This window comes from Phlebotomus argentipes, unplaced genomic scaffold (assembly GCF_947086385.1).
Source record: "Phlebotomus argentipes unplaced genomic scaffold, Phlebotomus argentipes genome assembly contig_8, whole genome shotgun sequence".
Taxonomy (NCBI): domain Eukaryota; kingdom Metazoa; phylum Arthropoda; class Insecta; order Diptera; family Psychodidae; genus Phlebotomus; species Phlebotomus argentipes.
This window is the reverse complement of record NW_026776151.1, coordinates 66,107-86,259: the sequence shown is the minus strand read 5'-3', so window position 1 is coordinate 86,259 and position 20,153 is coordinate 66,107. Positions and strand designations below refer to the sequence as shown.

Here is a 20,153-nt window from a genome sequence, read left to right as displayed (position 1 = left end):
CTAAGCTGTTCCACTTATTTATCTCTATCTCCATCTAATTATCTCCCCATCTCATACATATTCATTTTCGACATTATGAGACATCCAAGAAATTCCCCAGTGGTCTTGACAATTACTTAGACAATGTTGTATTATAGCGATGATGTAGTGAAAAAGTCACTTCAGTCAGCAAATATTGGGATCTTTCGAAGGCCTGGCAGTTTTTCCCTTCGCGCAATTTAATTAGAGGGCAAAATGAGGGACATTTAGTATTAAATATGTGAAATTAGTGAGGCGAAAGGCTTGCAATTTTGCTGTGCAATATGTGTGTTGAACAAAGCCACAAAACGCACTAACTCACGCGACTGTCAAGTGCAAATTGAGTTTGATATGGCAGCAATAAAGTAGACAAAATTCACATGGTCTTTATTAATGGAATGTTACACTCTGGGTGTGATTTTAATTGAAATTGATTTCCAAAAACATTTTCCATCCCCGGCAAGTTCTTCCAGTTGAGGATCTCTCGCTTGTCCCACATCCCCAATCGCCGCCATTCCGTTCGCAGTGCTGCTCCAGAGAGGGATGAAGTGGGGGGTGGAAAAGAAGATTTAAAACGACCAGCTAATGAATCTTGGCAGTGTCTCTTGTGTTCTCCATGGGGTTGTTCTGCACTCTTGGAGCCCTCAAAAGCAGAATGCACACACGAAGAGCGCTTGCGGTGGCGATGAAAAGGGGCTCTAATGGGACTGAATTGTCACCACGATTCTGTGTGTGAAACACGTCATAAACACATGAACCTCTTTCACGGCCTCATTCATGGGATTGTTTATTGATGAGTCACGAGCTGTTGTCCTGAATCATCACCTGTCGCAGTGGAAGCACCGCCGAATGCACCTCCTGAATGTCCTCATCTTGTGCATCACCTGCTCCTGTGCATCAGAACATCGTCAAATATTAAAACGTGCCCATCGAGCGAATTCCCCGAAAAGTTAGAATATTTCACAAACTCTGAACACAATATTAGCAATTAGTGTGGAATTCCACTCATTTTGGACCAAATCAATTCCCACAATTGTCGGAAATCCAATGGGTGTGATTAAAATTCGTTGTCCAGCGCAAAAAGGAGATTCTTTTCTGGGAAGTTCAACCAAGGCGCAGACAAGAAGCCTTGAATGTGCACATTTAAGCTTTAAGTTCTTCAATTGCTCTTCAAATTTCAACAATTTCTGACTCAATTCGCTAGTTTTGTCTTCACAAAATTCTTAGACAAATTTTTAACCAAATTGTGAGGTTATGAATCCGACTTGAAAGTCCTTTTTACATTAATTTAAATCTTTTCAGCCTTAGAAATGAGTAAATATAGAAAATATTGAAGTTTTTACTACAAAATGAGGCTGAATTTGCCACTTTAGAGCACAAACAAATGACATTTTTGAGGTTATGTTTTAAAATTGGAGTTTTTTCGAACGTAAATGTTCAAATCTGGCAGGAAAATGAGAAAATCCGGTTTTTTAACGCAAATTTGATGATTTTGAGGTTATTTAATCACTAAAATCTGTTTTTAATCAATCACATAACCTAAAAAAAGCGATAAAATAGACTTTTCTAGGCTTCCTTTGAGGTTGTACACCACTTCTGGCCATAATATCTGTCCCTTGAGTTAAACTTTGATGCTCTTCATCAAAAGTGCAAAAAGAAATTCACATGCGCTTAATTTCGACTGGGAAAATCAATTGGTTTAATTGCGACTCTGATTCTCTGTGATTTTTTCCTCCCCTTTTTCCCACATATTTAACTTTTCCCAGCATTTTCATCGCTCTGAATCTTGCAAATATGCCAATGTCCAACTCAGTGGCGTAATAAGGATTGTGGGGAGACTTTGTGGTTGGCGTTAAAAATTAATTCGATTCGGACAAAGTGTGATTAGAGAGAGAGAGAGAGAGAGATGTTGATTTGCTCACCTGCATTAAATTAAAACACATCGCAATTAGTGCCATGCCCAGCAGCAAATAAATGGCACAGAGAATGAAGCTCAACTCCACGCCGGTTCCTTCGAAGCCAGTGATCTGTGGGTTTAATAACAGATAATTTTATTAAAAGCAATTTCCAAACATAATTTGAATTGGTGCGCAGGAGAGCATTAATTATGCCAATTTCCATTTTCCCACCCGGTTTGATAAACGATTCGGGCGAACTTTTGGGCGAATTAATTCGAAAGTTATTGACCAACAGACTAAACGTGCCAAAAATCTTTCGCCATTCGGAATTTATTACCTATGACATATGCAATTAACACTCGTAAAAGCTCCCCATTTACATACTCCTGTATAATATGGTGTCATAAATATGAAGGAATTCCTGACCATAAACCACCGCCCTTCCCCAGTGAGTTGTTTAAATTTTTATGCACCTCCATTCGGAATCATCTCGTAAATTGAACAAACCATCGGGGAAGATAATATGGCTCAAATCTGTACACCACTTCCTGCCATTTCCACAATTTGTATGAAAAATCCTTGAGAATTCATGGAAAAATAACTGAAATATAACCGAAAACTAACTAAAATCTAACTGAAAACATTAAAATTCTAGTTTCCGGACAATATTTTGTGATTTTTCGCTACAGTTTATTAAAGAAAAATTGAGGTTATGTTTCACTTTAGCATTGTTCCTTAAAATAATGACTTTCCTTGAGTCGTTATTTGAGAAAAAAACGCGATTCTACCAATAGAGTGAAAAGACTTTCAGTTTAGTCGCTAGAATTTCTACTTTAAGATGCTATTTAGTCTTAAATCAGTCACATAACCTAGAAAAATATAACAAAATTAAATTTTGTGCAGCAAATAATTTCTGAGAGTAGAATAATGAGAATAATAAACAGAAAATCAAAGCTGTGAACCAAATATTGCATAAATTGAAACACTTCTGCTGATCTGTACACCACTTCTGGCCATATTATCTCCCCCTTGGAACAACCTTCATGATGAATAAAATTTCCCTGTAAACACGTTGAACATAATGCTTGTCTGTTAGTTGCAATCTATTGAAATTGGCCTCAAGATCTTGTCAGTTGATTCTAAGCCAGAATTCTGGACAAGACAAGTTGCTATTCGTACAATTATAGTGAATTTATTGAGACTCTTCGGGCTATTTTGTCCTGCAAAATTTCCTTTGAAAATCACACATAAAAGTCTCCTGGACACACATTTCGTGGCGGTGCATAAAAGAATGAGGAGGAAAAGAGTACATTTGGACAAAATGCCCACATTAACCACTACGTTTGGAGTAATTTTCCACCCCAGACAGAAGCATGAATAAACAGAAGTGTTTCCACTGTTGCTGCTCAACTGAGAAAGACACGGAATTTATTGGGGGCCAAATGGAGACGCTTGGTGGGTATTTTATGAGATCTCAAAGAAATATATTATTATGTGGTGCAATATAAGCTGAAATGCTACTTCCAATTCTTTCGGAGTTGAGCCAAATGTGCAGCATCGCACCATGACCGCCAGGGAAATGCCTCAAAGGGCGGTCTTTCGGCGGAATAAAGCCGCCAGAGCTCTTCATAAAACGTACAAAAGTATAGTGAGCCAGTAGATCGTCCGAATGACTTTCTTATGAACTCAATTCCGACACCTTTAATTGTTTATCAGCCCCTCTGGAGGCCATTTCAGGTAAATTTCACAGCGAAAAGTATCGAAAACAGCTTGCATATGATGCAAATGCATAAAATTGCCAAAGTTAAATCGCAATTGGTGACAATTTATTCCCTTAAATGGCTTTGTAGAGTCTGATTCTAGAGGAGAGCGGGGAAATTTTAAATAAATGGCCTTCTGAGGGTAGAAAAATGCAAAGGTTTTTCATTTTACGTCATTTTGCACAAAACTGCCCCACTGCGGGGCATTTTCGGACAATTTTGAGGCACATTCTGTCTGTCTTTTTTAAGTCATTCTTAGAAAGTTATCATAAAAAAGCATAAAAATAGCTTCATGATTGATAGATTATTGGAAAGGAAATTTAAATATTTTTATCGTAGGCTAGCAGAGACACATTAGTAGAGACACATTTGACAGAGACGTCATTTTTTCAATTCTTGCAAATCCCCCGTGAATAAAATGAAAAACATGAAGCTATTTAAGTTTATTATTGCTATATAATTGAAAATAACAAGGAAAACTGTGAAAATTCGCATGTTAAGTTGAATTTTCTCTCTGAAAATGGCGCTGTTCGAAGCTGCCCCACTCGGACTGACAGAGACTTGTCAATCAATCTCTAAATATGTGAGAAATCGGTCGATATCTGTGCTAATGTGGCCGGAAAAGACCTTTGATTGTGTGATGGTTTCATTCTTCGACCTTTTAATCCTTGAGGCTCATTCTGCCCCGCTCTCCGCTGCACATATTAAACACTGAATACCTTGAATCCCGGCACCATATCGCCGAAGCCGATGCTGCTGAGCGATATAAAGCAGAAGTAGCTCCCTTCCAGCGGGTCCCAGTCCTCCCAGTGGCCGAAGAGAGTGGCTCCAAAAAGGATATATCTGCAATTGAGATGCCTTTTATATTGCACGCCATATATTGCGACAATCTTCTGCTCTTTCGCATACGCCAGGAGCAATTGATAGCGCCCACGAGATTTCACGAGCGCCTCGTTTTGTTTTTATTGGGTCTCCGCGTCGCACCGGCGGTAATATGAGGCTGTCGGTGTATGCAAATGCAAGGGTGTCACGAGCCCCAGAACCCCAACAATCTGCCCTTGCATGACCTGATGGGTGTAAAAGCGTTCGGGACGTAAAATGTCTGTTTTAGATTTTTTTACAGCGCGCCGCGCTCACCCTTTCGCCATCAGGGGCATAATAGTGTTAATGGCACTTTGTTCAGATGCTCATAAGGCAATAACGCGGTGTTGGCGAAGCACTCAATGGCAAGGGGGAGATAATGTGGTCAGAAGTGGTGGAAAGCTCTGTAGAAGTATTTCAGTATCTTCAATATGATGTGTTCAAAAGTCACTTTCAAAAGTAATTAACGCAATAATTGGAGAAAGAGAATTGTTCTTCGCATTTTTCTAGGTTATGTTATAAATTTAAGACAAATTTTGAGACATAACCTAAAAATCTTTTACATTTACTAGCGCAATAATAAGGAAATCTGATGAAGATCACAAGTTTTCAATGATAAACTGTGTTAATTATTATAAAATTGATCATAACCTTTAAAATATTGTTTCAGGACAAGTTTCAGGATACAAAATTGCATATTTTAAGAGCTTTTTGAATGATTTTCTACTCTAAAACATCAAATTTCAATTCATTGTCGATTTATAACAGATTCAGAATTCAGAATATGTTTCTTTCATAGAATTTTTAGGTTATGTTTCAAACTGTACCCAAAACAGCGGTTGAAAAATTGAATTGCATCAAAATATCCACTGGGAACTTAAAATATTTCTCAAATACTGTTTCTTTGTAAGTTTTCAAGATGATAAAAGTAAGAATGGCGAAATTCTATGTCAAAGACTCTTTAAATTTGAGGTTATGTTAGAGAAAATGCATGTTTTAAGCTGTGGAAGTGTCTGTGATTCCTCACAGAAACTGTGGAAGTGACAGGAAGTGGTGTACAGTGGCATTATCTCCCCCTTGCTCAATTGTTCTGAGATGTGGAATTAACTCCACCCGCTTCAGCATTATACATGCGAAGAAATTGAGTTATGCGGTGTTTATTGTGAATTTTCTTATTCACTCACCCAATCATGATGATGACACAAATTGTTAATGGCACTATCACGGTTTCAGTATCACCAGCATTTTCCTCCTCCTCGCTCGACTCGTTCGCGTCGACGGAGGAGTTGGAGAGCGTCTCAAGATCTCCGCCTTCGATGAAGTAACCCTCCTAATGAATGCAAGAGAATTGTGTCACATTTCGTGGGGTGATGATATGTGCATAAGATATGGATTTAATCCACAATGTGTGTGCCTGGGCAAATATACAAACTGGCAGATTATCTCGTTCAGCAGTCAAAGCTCTGGCCTTCCGCCGCTGCCGCGCCGCCCGCCGCCGTGTCACACCCGGACAAATTCTGCACAGACACACCTTGGCGTAAATCCACTTGAATGACTTGGCGAGAATGTCTCCTTTCAATACATTTCAAGGTGATTAAATAGAAGATTTCGGCCACTTCTCCCCCACCTGAACACTTACCGATGTTGGACAGGTAGAGCAGGAAGAGCGGCATGCCAATTATTGCATACACAATTGTGCAAATCTTTCCCCACTTTGTGCGTGGTATTAAATTTCCATATCCTGCAATTGAGAGAGAGAGAGAAATATTCCTTGAGTGCTCGCTCATCCCACTTTGGCTGATTGCCATCTTCTGCACTTCCTCCTTGCAAAGTCATTCGCCAGTATTTGCATCCTTGCAGTCAATTATAATTAAAATTGTGAAATCCAAAATGAAGAATGCATTTAAATTTCCCATTTGTTGACTAAGTTTTATTCAAATGAAAAGTTATCTCGTCATTCATTCTTTGTCAATTTCTGAGCTCTTCAATGGGAATTAAGAGGAGATGTTTTTGGGCAAATATAAAAGACATATTATGTATAGATTAAAGCTCACAAGATTTCGGATTTATAATTGTGCTTCTGTACAAGCTTTCCTGAGCGTTTCTTATGAAACAATCACAAAAATCCTCTTTCTACGTCGAGTCATCGATTCATTGGCAGAATTCAACATTTGCATACGATAAATATTGCTTTTCTAATCATTTGATGCCGAAAAACAGTGCAAATTCTTTGATTTTGACTCTGGATCAGTAATTCTGAGTCCATTGGCAACAAAAAGCTAGAATCATTCGAGGCCCTCCACATCTTCTTATCGTGCCATAGAAATGTCAACAAGAAGTAAGATTGCATTAATGTTAGCATGATATATAAAGAGAGCGAATAACACATTTTTCAATGAAATAAATAAGCTTCATGTCAATTGATTCTATTGAAAAAGTCTCTTTGAAGTATTTTTGCAAAACCATTGAATATTTCCCAAAGAACCAAATTACAGTATAATTGAAACATTTTCGATTTTCCGGCAAATACAAATGCTGTGAAATCACCCAGTTAATATAGCACAAGTACACCCTCCATCATTAAAAGCTTTTAAGCCCAATTGTATTACTTTTGAACATGAATTTGTGCTTTTGGATGTTTCAACATGCAACATCCGCTCGCAGCGATGTATTATTGTGTTGAAAAATTATTTTTCGTTAATTATGCCACTTGGGGGGAAAAGTTTTCATTAACCACAGTGCCAGCGTCAATGGGTGTGCGTCCCATTGGAGGAAATTGTGCCAGAAAAGCGGAGAAAATGGAGAGAATTGTGAACTAGAGGAGGAAGAAAAATTGTTCCTATTATTAAGAAATGATAAATACGATTTTAATTAGCTTACGACGAACACTCTTTGCAAATTAACTTTAAATTAACAGTTGGGGGGTTGAAGGGAGGGAAGTTTGTCGGAAGGAGTGTACGCGAGGGAGACAAGGCGAGAGAGGACATTTGAGAGGAAGCTGAAGATATTTGCATGACAAAATGAACATAATTCATTTACCAATTGTCGTAATTACGGTCAAGGAGTAGAGAAATGCCCCGGAGAATGTCCATTTATTGTTCGTCTTGGTTTTTGTCGTCTCCGCCATTCCACCCTTGGCCGCCCTCACGATGTTCTGCTGGTGGTTGAGAATCTGCTGACCAACTCTAGGATGCAATTTCCGGTTAAAATTTCAAATTAGATGTTGTTTTGTTATCTAAAAGCTCAACTAACAACTCTATAAATGCTGACTTATTGAAAATGTTCGCTTCGCAGCACGAGATATTCCACAGCTTCGCCGCCACGGACACTCGGTTCCTCGCTAATTCGGCTGATCTCTCCAAATCACCATCGCCCTCAATGGCAATGAACATGAAGGCACCTACAAATACGAGGACAACACAGAAATTAATTAACTTTCCCCGTTGTTTGTCGTCATCCCTCCGCGTCTCACCCGTCATCGTGACTCACTCCACCCCTGCAGATGCTTGAAGTTGCACAAAGTTTCACCCCCCCCCCCCCCAACCCCCCACCCCCTGGCCGGGAACTTTCAATGGAGTTATCATGCGACATTCAACATCTTCGCTGTTTTGTCGCAACTTTCCTACTCATGCACAAAACTTCAAATCTCAAATGACAATCAATCATTTTAATGGTGCGAAAGAGATGCAACCATCATCATTAGCATTGCCTCAGTGCCAAAGCGATGATGCCACAATTCTTCCAACCTTCACTTGTGCATGATCAGCGCTTATCAGGAGTGAAATACACGCCGAAGCGGGAAGAATTGCTACTATAAATACACTTTTGCCCAATATTTCTCAATGAATGCTTTTAAAATAAACCATGCTCGCTTCTGACATCGCGCATATACATATGAGAATTTAGGTACATATTGTATGTTTGTGCAATACACAGTAGCGAAAATAAGCTTAGGACACCACAAAAATTCAGTGAAAATCATCATATTGCCGTCAGCGTAATCTTCCTTCTTATTGACATTTCTATGGCGCGATAAGAAGATGTGAAGGGCTTCGATGCAATTCACTTCACGATTTATTGCCTGTGGTGTGATTGTATATTAAATAAGTCTTAAATAAACCGCGTTGATTAAGATTTATCAACTTGCTTAACTTGTTTAACTGTTTTGCTGTATTTTTTCCGCACAATTGCTGCCCAAATTATGTTTACAGGTATTTTGTTAAGTGTAAAATACAAATCCAATTTGTTTATTCAATTGACCTAAATTTTTGCAGGTGTCTTAAACAAATTTTCACCACTGTATTTGTGAAATGGTTCAAAGTTGCCAGAGATTCTTCCCACTATAAAATGTTGAGTATGCGAGAAATACAGATTTCTGAAACAGAAGTACATTAATTCACCCAAACAATACCCATAAAAGTCCAACAATCTTGGGAAAAGTCCAATAAAACAGATGGAATTGTTGCAAAAAAAGGGGAATTTCGGTTGAATTTATAAAAATTTTCTAAATTCGAATCAAATTGATCAATAAAAGTGCACTCAAAAGCAAATTCATGCTCAAATTCACTGGACTTTCCGTTCACCTCCAATGAAATTATAATGAAGTGCCATAAAACATGTGCATAACTCTGTGGAATCTATGAGCGCGCCATTGCGGTTTATTGTCCTGAAAGTTTGCTCCTTGAGGGTGAAGCCAAAAATGGCCAAGGAGAGTCGTGGACAGTCATTTGGAGCTGTGTGCAACTTACCAGCGATTGTGTAGAGCACAACTAGCAAAATGATTCCGACATTGCTGAACATAAATGCTGTAAACTTCCGGCAATGCTCCTTTGCGCGCTCTGCAAAAGGCAACTTTTGGCTCTGGCGCCGTCTCACCGATCTCTTGCGCTCCATCTATTTATACTTGAGTTCTTTCTCGTCTTTCTCCGCCACTCTTATTTATTTACTCTCTCTCTCGACAATTACTCCGTGCGCTGTCCGATAACACCGCGTGCAGAATCAATTCACCGGCAGCATCTCATGTGATGACGCCGACGACTTCCGTCCAAGCCAAGGAGCTGATTGCTTTCACCAGTGGCTTTCCTCGCTGCTCCATGGATTGCAGAAGATGACATGCCCAGAAATGTCACTGCAAATCAATGGGAAAATATGCTTGGTTAGATTTATCACCCAACTTCTCGCGATGCGAAAAGTCTCAACGGACCCATAAAATTCGTGGGGCGTTCATGTGACAGGGAAATAAATAAAAATCTCAGCCAAAATATGTATATAAATAGAAGTCAAAATAAGAGAAATATTTGAATGACACTTGAAGATTCTTCATGGCAATGAGGAGAATTTTTCACTCGCCCAACATTCCTCATAAACACGAACAAACACTTCATTTCACTCTAATAAGAAACATGAGGAATCGCCGTGTCGTCTCTCTCTTGGGGTGGAGAAATCACGGGTGTCAAATTGAGAAAAATACCATCAGCCATTTGTGGATTCGTTTTCTGTCTCACGGCGAGTGTTTCTTATACTTTGTACATAAGAATTGGATGCATTCGTGACATACATTGTGCCGATTTTCACTGCAATTGCGCTCGCTGAACCGTGGCGGGATTGAGAAGAACACTTTGTGAATGGAGACATAATAAAAAAAAGGAATTGAGATGATATCAATGGTCGTGAAAGCATAAATTAAGGCAACAATGTTCTATTCGACGGATGCATCGAAAAGTAGCAAATTCTTCCTTAAACTCTCTGTTGTTTTCCATTAAATTGATAATTGATCAATTTCAATAATTTTCTAACAATTTCTGTTGATTTCATTGGTGAAAGAAGGAGAATTGGTTCAAGAACTCATGATATTAAGAAAAAAAAATCGGTTTTTGAAAGTCTTCTTTGTGCTTTTTGCCTAAACAGTTTGTAAAAAGCAATTTTTCACATTTTTCCTGTACATTTTCCTTATAATTTACAACCTTTATAACTTTAATTGTGAGATTTTTCTTCTAATAATGAATTTTTCATGTAATTTCATAGATTTCTTTGAGAATTTCGGTTTTTTGATAAGTTTTATTTTTGATATTTTTCACCCTACAAAATTATGCCCAACAAATGTCAATTAATGTAAGTGATTTTTAAAGCGAATTTAAGGATGCAAAATCACTAAGAGGACACAAGAAAATTATCAATTTGTATAAAAATTTTGCAAATGAACGCAACTTTCTCGATTTTCGATAGTTTTCGAGTAAACCGTCGAATTTTAACTGATTTACTGAATTTTACTTTGGCGTATCTTTTGTATTACCTGCAATTGTCCATTGTATAATTTTAACGTTGAAACTTTCAAACACACTTTCTCAATAATCAACTGGTGAAGATTGAAATTTCAGCCAGGAACTTTTCACGCACGTTTCAATCATATAAATAACTCGTGGTCGAAAGTTCAAAACTCTTTTCTCTCTCTCTGAATTTATTCCGAGTGCTTTTCTGATTTGCATCTCGGCAAAGTTAGCAAACTAGACTAAAAGTATGTTGTAAGGAAAAACCCTCAGAGATTTGATGCATATTCAATAGTGCAAAAGTCTTGATTAGAAGTTTATTCTATAATCGATTCATCGTATATTAGTGGTTGGAAATGTGGCAACACAACTTCCAACGCGGTGAAAGAGCGTTAATGTGCTTTTAATCTCCAAATTGTTTTAATTCGTCAGACATTGAATGTATACAATAGAGGAAATAGCTTTATCCACTCGTCTTTTAATACACTTCTTTTGATCTAAGGCAGAGTATTGGCTTTTAAATTGGGGATAATGACGCCGAGACATGCGGCTAAACACTCCTTTCATTGCTCTCACATCCTTTTGCCTTTGCATTTCATTTCACGGCACAAAAAAAACTTGCTCTGCCATAAATAGATTTTACTGCAGAAGAAAATCAAAGTGGTAAAATAAAATCCAGGCAAAGAACTTTTGACCTGGAAATCTTCATATGCAGAGAATCTGCAGGAATTCAAATGTATGTAAATAGTAATAGGATTGACTTTCGTCCCTTCTTCTCATCTCTATTTGCACCTCTTCCATTATTCAACACTGCAAAACCTCTGGCTTTATCAATATTTGGATCTTACGGGAAGTAAAGAATTGTTTAGACAACCAAGACACAATCAATTAATGGATTGCTTCAGCTTTTCCCACAGAATTTACAGCATTTTATGTCACCTGTCGTGATTTATACGCCACGAACTTACATGCTTCTTCGCCCTAAAACCCGACAGGGAAGGATTTTGGGATTTTCTGTCACATTTCAAGCGAAAAGGACTAAAGGATGCACATTGCATCCCAGCAACAGTTTGAATAACTAATGCTCATCATCCTTTTTGTACAGGATAATGGAAAAATAACAGCGATTTTAGGGGTCGTTGCAACTTTACTTTCTTCACATTTTAAATATAGGTTGTAAAAGTTATGAATCCATTAAATTGCGATGAAAGATTACAAAGGCAAGAAAAAACACTTGAACATCCAAGAAACTAAGCAATAATCATGTTTTAAGATTGATTAGCACAGATTTTTTGAATTCATCTTGTAATTTGTGCACATTTTAATGCATCAGATTGAGGTTATGTGCTTCCGGACACCTTTTAACAAGCCTTTTAACCTTTTCTAAGGAAACTAACTGACTTTAGAAAGTGTTTAGAAGTATTTGATTCTATTTATTGTTAAGATTTCTTAAAAATATTCCTCTCCGAAAACATTCTCAAAACAGTAGTTCTAAAGAATCCGCAAAGAAATGGTTTTTTGACAGTTTTGACAGCTAAAATTCGTAGTAAATACACTCCTAACTTCGCCTAACATTGCCATAACGTTATTATTTAATTCCTTCTTTACATTAGCGCCTCCTGGTGTCCTCCAATATAAGCTGCGAGAAGCGATAAGTTGCAACGCCAATTCGTAACTTTTACGAATTAATACAATATTAATATTACAATTTATAAACAATTATCTGTCGCCTCAATTTGTGTCTCAATTGCACAACTTTCTTGGTGAATTGCAATCAATATCTTCGCCTCCTTGGACTCCTTGGACTCCTTCGTTCGCAGTGGATTGTTCGTGCTGCGAAGTTTGGTGGGGGAAACTTTACGGATTTGCTCCTGTCATTGTGAAGGTGCAATTTGGTGCTTGGGAAAACCACTGGCATTCTGTTTTCCTTCCATGCCGCATACATCACACCCCCGTGCTGACCATACAACCCTTCATGACTCCTTCCCGCAACGTCAGACAAGATAAGGCCGGAGCATTGATATTGCGCTCGACCCCGGAGATTCTGCATACAAGCAATGTACATCATTCCAATATTTTCTTGGCTTATGTGGCGCTTGCAGACGAACTTGCCATGCGGAGTGATGGAAGCTCACTTCCTCTCTCTCTCTCTCTGTCTGTCTTGCACGGAGCAAAATTGCCACTATGTGTAGCTGTTTGTTTAGGAAACTATGTCCATTTGCAATTTACAATTGCTGAAACTTGCAGCGGAGTCAGAGAGTGTCTTAAAACATTTCATCGCTGCTGAACTTTAAGGGGATGCTAATATTATTACCCTCCGTTCTCCGTCGCATTCAGAGCGTAATCGAAGTTCAAATAGGTCAAAATTTAAATGGAAGGTGGGAAAATGCTTAAACTTTCACAGTTGCATTGGATTCGCAGCACAGTGTCGTAATTGTTTCTAATTGCTTCTGCATTAAATGTGAAGTTAGACGACACAATTCCTCCAAGTCACAGCCAAGGAATTCCTTTTTCCTGTTCGAATGCACAGTGAATTGTCACACCCTTTCTTCTCACAAGGGGGAGATAATTCACTGATGTGCTTATTTTAATGCTAATTTATCCAAATTCTTTGGAAATATTTCTATTTTTACGTAGAAAGAATGGTAATTATCAAATTTCTAGGTTATGTATCAAATTCTAATCCTTTAAATTCGTATTTAAAAAACATTCTGGACAATTTTGACTCTGAATCTGCTTTTTTAAGTTCATCGGTAAATTAGAACAGTCGATTTGTTGATCTAGAACGCTTCCACGGTAAAAAACTGGAAGCATTCGAGGCCCTCCACATCTTCTTATCGCACCATAGAAATGTCAACAAAAAAGAAGATTGATTTAAAGCATATTATTTTTCCCTGGGCTTGAGAGACAATTACAATAGTGTAAAATTTAGTGATATTTCGAAATATTAGGCGCTTTCAAAGAGCCTCATTTCAGTATAATCCATGATTTCAATTCCTCATTTTCCCATTTTGGGGAAGCTTTATTGCCTACCACAGTGGTAATAATGAATAATCAGGATGCCTACAAGTCCACAGTGAAGGGCAAGAGCTTTATCATACGCCTGTTGCCCACGTAAAATTATTTATGAGCCGCACGACGAATATCTTGGACAATTCCGATATGGTGGGATCAAATCAGCCCAAAATGGTTGGCGCAAAACATTCATCCACTAATTCACATGGCTGTGGAGGGAGTGAAAGTGGGTGGAACACAATAAATGCTTGTCGTTCATTTCCCATTCGCCATGCAATTACACACATTCCGCCATTCGTTCATCAATCTACTCAGTGGACATGAAAGACACTCGCCATGGATGGCTCCAGAGGCCGTGGAATCTACGGAAATGTACACAGTCAAAATTCATTTACTGCTCAGTTAACTAAGCACTGAACTGTGAGCTCTACATCATCACTCGGAATGCTACTCCTTCGCAATTGCCTGTACTGAGATATGCAAGGCTCAGGATGTGTCTACAAATGTTCCCAATTCTTCAAACACTCACACACTCGCTGGCTTTTCCTGGCACACACCGAAAAGCGAAAAGCTGTCGACTAATCACGTGTTTTCTCGGAACTTGCACTGAAGTGGAAAAAAAATTAAACAGCTTCAACCTATCAATGGCTGAAGCATTAGGTGATGACACGGCTCATAATTTGGCAACGTCAATCATAAGCTGTGAATTCACTGAAGATCCTCCGCCACCGATACATTAGTGAAACTTGACGACTTTTGAAGTTTCAGACGATGTAGCCAATTTACTTCGTTCGCCGTGAAAATCCATTAGGACGAGTGTATCGAGTTCTCGAGAAGTGCAACATTTCCTCCCTCCCACTTTCCAGCATAATGCAATCTATCAAAAGTTCTAAGTCAAACTGCGGCAAATGCTGTGCAAGCCACAATACCTTTTCTTTCTCACCACAAACCATGCTTTTTGTCCGACAATCTGGCTGATTGTTTTTTTTTTTCGGGAAAAACTCCGCAAATGTGTGACAGATAATTTCAACTTTGTAATTGTTTGGCAGCAGCACTGCAAGAAGCATAATTTTGCATATCCCGCACACAAAACCTTATCTTATGTGCTTGCACACAGTTTCCCTCCGGATGGCACACGCTCACTTCCTATTACATGGCGTTACACATATTTACACGAGCAGATTGAAATTTAAGTTGTAGTGAAACATCACGATGAGTCCTGAAACTATTAATAGTCACCGCAGATCCTCTCGAGGCGCCACACAAGGGACGAAGAGGTGTAAAATTGAGATTGAGTGTTTAACACCTCTAGCAGATTTATGGGTTTATCGACCATAGATTAGTCACTGGAAGAGAATCTGTTTTTCCTCTCTTTCCCCCTTAAATTATTCTCTTTTTTATTCTCCGCTCACTTAATGCCTTCAGTGTATCCAGAACCACTTACTAAATGTACACGCGGAGTGTGAAACTCAATCTCTTTCAGCAGCAGTCTTGCCAAGAGGAAGACTTAATATAAAATCTCAAACACCCACTCGTGTCTTGCGCGAAGCTTCAGTCAAACCACATCAAATGATAACATTTAGAGCCCAAATTACTTTTAAGAAACCCGCACAGAACAGAAGAAAACAACAAAAGAACTACAATGGAGAGAAATTATGGTGAGATTTATAGTGCAAAGCTCAGCAAATGTATTTCAGTGATTCTAAAGAGTTTTCTCAAATTAGTTCGTCAGCGGACACTTCTTGATAAAATATTTCCATTCTGAGGAAATCAATGGACTGTCCGTGGACAGACACAAGACAGTCAGCTCTCTGTCCAGAGAATACGTCATCAGTTAACCGTCGCTTGACATTTTTGTCATACACATTTATTCAGGACATTTCTAACCTTACTTTCTCCTTAAATCCTCTCAATTGTAATTCAATTCCTTTCTAAATAGCAGTTTTTCTCTTAAAATCACTATTTTTCTTTCATTTATAATCATTTGCTGACTTTTTATGTCACTTTTCCCAATAAAATATGACAAAAATATCAATAGAGAACTTCTACAATCTATTAATTACAGTTTTAAGACAGTTTTTAGACTCATAAAATCGAAAATAACCGATTATTTTAATATATTTTCGATAAAATTTTTTAATTGAGAAAAAATCCGAGTTTAATGAATAATTTCTTAATTTTTCCTAGAATTTTAGGCGTTTAACTACGAAACAGAACACTATAAAATACTCCAGAGTTTTTCCTCAAAGGTCTTCTGAGCTACAAAACTATTAGCTTCAGTGGCTTCGGCGCTTGAAGTGGTGCGAAATAAATATTTCACATGATGTACGAGGGCGAAAATAATTGCACACCTAGTCTGAATTATGGGTTCAGTGGAGGTCGGGTGGAGAGCTGTATTTTTCCCCAGTCGCATAAATTCGTAGCACACTGAATCTTTCAGAATTGTCGATACTCTGTGCTGCAGGACGAGGCGAGTGCGGCGCAAGGCGAAGGGCGAGGATCATGTGGGGATAATGGGTGCAGCGCGAGTGTGTGGATGTCGCAGGATGCGAGGAGATGCTTCGGTGTGAATGCAGTTGAGATATATAGCACAGCCTCCCATTGTCAGCGCCTACAAGACGAGGGGTGGCGAAAGTAACCGCACGGCCGCAGCAGCGAGAGCTCAAAAAATATTTCTTTATGGCGTTCACATACAAACGACCGGAAACAGCAGATTTGTTGCAGCTCCGCACAAACGCCAGCATTCCAAGGCAGCACACAATATGCTTTCATAGTCGACTGCAGGAGCTGTATTACCATATTTCATGCTTTGCCCGGGAAGATGTGCTCTCCGCTGAGCTATATAGTTGAGCTTTCACGGGGTGAATGTTGAGAGAATGGCAGCGACTACACCTGTTAAGCCCAGCAAACAGGAAGCTTCAGCATTTTTATTTCCACAAATAAAGGCCACTTTTTCTGCAATAGAGCTGTGTAATTACTCGAAAGTGTTATTACAATAGGATTTTGCTACTGAAAAAGGATTTCATGTTATATATAGCATACTATGTATAATGGAGAAGATTTACAGTGAATATTATTGTTCTGAGAAATTCTCAAGCATTCAAACTTTCTGGGAGAAAATAAGCTAGAAAGAGAATTTTCTCAGCATAAAACTGCTTTAAATAACTTTCTTCGATCATAACCTCAAAAAAAAACCATTGGGAACCTTCGAAAAATGGTGAAATGATTAAAAAGAAACTCTTTTTTGTGGTTATGTTTGACTTTATCACTCTTTGCAGTGTTTCTTGGACTGAAAATCCAAAATCGCAATCTTTTATACACAAATAACTTGATTTTGCCCAAAAATGAGGTTAGAAATCGTTGTTTTTCTTGCAAATATTGCAATAAGAAGTTACAAATTGAGGTTATGTTTAATTGTAGCGTTCTTTTCGCCACTCAGTTTCCGGAATAATGATTTTCATTCACTGAAAACACATAATTCTTCTAATAAGTGGAAATAATTTCAATTCAGGTGAATTAATTTGTCTTCAATGAGTAACATAACCTAGAAAATATACGTTAAATCGAGTGAAACTTAAAGATTTCCACTTCTTTGTGCTTCTGCTGAACTGTACACAGCTTCTGATCGTATTTTCTCCCCCTTGACAAAGCTCAATCTTCACTTGCAGTGCTCATGACATGTTATGTATTCAGGGATGCATTAGAAAAATACTCTCTCGGCTATTTCGATTGGCTTTCAGAGCGATTTATGCGAATGTTGGCTGTGAAATCATACATCATCAGCTACCTGTCTCCATCAGATTGATGAGTTATGAATGTTGGGCGTGTTTGTCGAGGAGTTGAGCAGACAGTGGCAATTGCGAGGCGGAACGGATGAAAATGGGACGAAAGGGATCCGACTTCGATAGGGTCAAATAGAGGAGCATAATTGGTCTGTTTCTCAATATTTGTATGGGATCTCAAGACACACTGTGAGCTGAGATTGAAAATTTAAACTTAAATGGTTATTTTCATCTTTCGGCATTTCAGACTAAAATTTACCCGACAAAACTTTCCCCATTACACAAAAGTCCTTTATTATTTTACTTGTATGTTCGAATTTCAAGTGACCTAAACGCCCGTCCTGAGGCCATATTCGATGTCGACATTATAACCATTATAGCAATAATGTTCTCATATTTTCAACTGAAATCGCCGATCACGTTCCAATGGCACTTCTCCCCTATAGAACGAGCGAAAGCTGCATATTGAAAACTAACACTCTTAGCATTGGCGCAGAGCATGGAATCAAGTGGAATATGTTGTTTGTTATTTGAATAAATCCAACTTAAAACAAATTGTCGAATGCAAGGTTGGAATATGTGATAAACAATTCGCTGGACGATTTAATATCCCTCTTATTTCAGAGTAAATCGCCATTCACTGACATAGATTGTCTGCCAAGTGGACCAGAACACATTCAGAAAATACTTCCAATGGCATGAGATTGCATTTTCCCAAGGGGAAGATAATCTGCCTTGAATTCTGTACACAACTTTTTGACACATTTTCACACTTTTGTGCAGGATCTTGAGTCTTAGAATCGAATTTCTGTCTTAATTCGCCAATTTTGGATTTAGAAAAGGCTCAGAAGAAACCTAACCTAATTGTGAGGTTATGAATTTGACTTAAAAAATACTTCAAGCTTGAAAATGTGTAAATATAACGAATATCACAATTTTTCCACTAGAAATTGATGAGGTTATATTTGCCACTTAACACCAGAAACCGCGAAAATAACTAAAAAAGAAAGATTTTTCTAAACTGGAGTGACATTTTTGAGGTTATGTTTGACTTTAGAGCTTTTTTCCAATAAATCTGCAATTTTTTCGAACACAAATGCTCAAATCTGCTAAGAAAATGAGAAAAATTCTCTGCTTGAACACAAATTGGATGATTTTGAGGTTATTTAATCGCCATAACCTGGAAAAAATGATAAAACTGATTTTTCTAAGCAAAGTAATGTAGAAAATCCCATAATTTTTTGAAAAGGAAGCTTTTGTGGTGCAAATATCATTCCTTTGAAGCTGTACACCACTTCCGACCGCAATATCTGCATCTTGGACTTTCCTGAGGAACACATCATCGATTCACGGATATCTTCAGGAGCAATTTCACAACAAAATTGCACAAATTCCAGGAGAATTGAGCCTGAGTGATCTTCCTATGGGATTTTCCTCATTCTGACACCCAATGTTCATCGCATTTACCTGGGATACTCTCAATTATGCATCGATTGGCATTTGCTTTACATACAATCACAACACGAGGCTCTCTCCGTGGCATAAAAGCCTATTTAATTAATCGCTTAATATAGGGATGGGAATTGCTTTAATTTGAAAATTTTAATTGACCTCCATACATATTTCCACCCGCAACACTCCATCACAACTCAATTATTTTGATACTGTCACGACACATGTTTTAACATTGCATTTTGCCCAATTAAGTGTAATTTTGAATACCTTTCACAAAAGCACAATATATATATATATCGCTGGGATTTGGGCGGGGGAGAATTAACTGAATTTGTCCAACTTATAATCGCACTGGCGAAAAATTCCTTCAGCGACTCTAAAATCTTCGCTGCGAACCACGCGTCGATGCCATGGCGCGAAGCATCGCAATGTTCTGCCTCTCGTGATCTTAGCACACAGACTAAAGACGACCCAGAAGAGCGCCTCAATGGGCGGAGAAGCGATATAGAGCGGTCGTGTGGATTATTTTTGAACACGGAACGATCATTTATAAATAGACTCTGCACATGTCTATTTCATTTTCCTAAATTAACACAATAATTCTCAACCATAAATTTGTAACACTATCAAAGGAAAGTTCACAAAGGGTCCCCCACAAGAGATTTGGCCTCTTCCATGTTCTCTTTGGCTTTATTATGTATGTTTATGTGTGGAACAATTGCAACACATTTCGTGATATAAAATGCCACTGTTTATTTTTCATGACTCTATGGCCAGAGTGGTGAGAATGATGAATTTACACTTCATTTATTTATATCACAAAGTATAAAATGATTTAATTATTATCTTACGTGGTGGAAGCCATATAGATTGGGATGGCATCTGAGCCACTGGCGAATGGAGCATCGGGAGATGTTAATAAATTGTTGAGGTCTGTAATGCTGGCCCATTAACTTTGTCCACAAAGTGCCAAATGACTTCATATAATCGTGCCTGCAATTTCCAACGTGATTAATTGCCGCACACAAGCAATTTCTCATTCTAATTTCGTCGTTGCTGCCCAAGAAAGTGGCCAAGGTGTAGCGTGACACGAGATGT

The 20,153-nt window shown here is 38.3% G+C and overlaps 1 protein-coding gene across 5 annotated transcripts; it reads right to left on the bottom strand.

Moving 5' to 3' along the window:
- Positions 1–377: 377 nt before the first annotated feature.
- Positions 378–19,544, bottom strand: LOC132261216 (two pore potassium channel protein sup-9-like). 5 transcript variants are annotated; one of them, XM_059759892.1, is made up of 10 exons: positions 19,212–19,544; positions 9,286–9,665; positions 7,790–7,937; positions 7,577–7,722; positions 6,177–6,278; positions 5,970–6,109; positions 5,722–5,867; positions 4,396–4,519; positions 1,941–2,045; positions 378–908 (listed from the first exon to the last, which is right to left on the bottom strand). In XM_059759892.1, exons 2-10 carry the CDS (start codon positions 9,428–9,430, stop codon positions 840–842), a joined length of 1,125 nt encoding a protein of 374 aa, XP_059615875.1. In that variant the 5' UTR covers positions 9,431–9,665; positions 19,212–19,544; the 3' UTR covers positions 378–839. The 5 variants fall into 5 exon arrangements, with proteins under 5 accessions (XP_059615875.1, XP_059615883.1, XP_059615865.1 ...); XM_059759900.1 differs by having other exon boundaries at positions 19,220–19,544; XM_059759882.1 differs by having other exon boundaries at positions 19,323–19,544.
- Between the last annotated feature and the right edge of the window lie 609 nt (positions 19,545–20,153).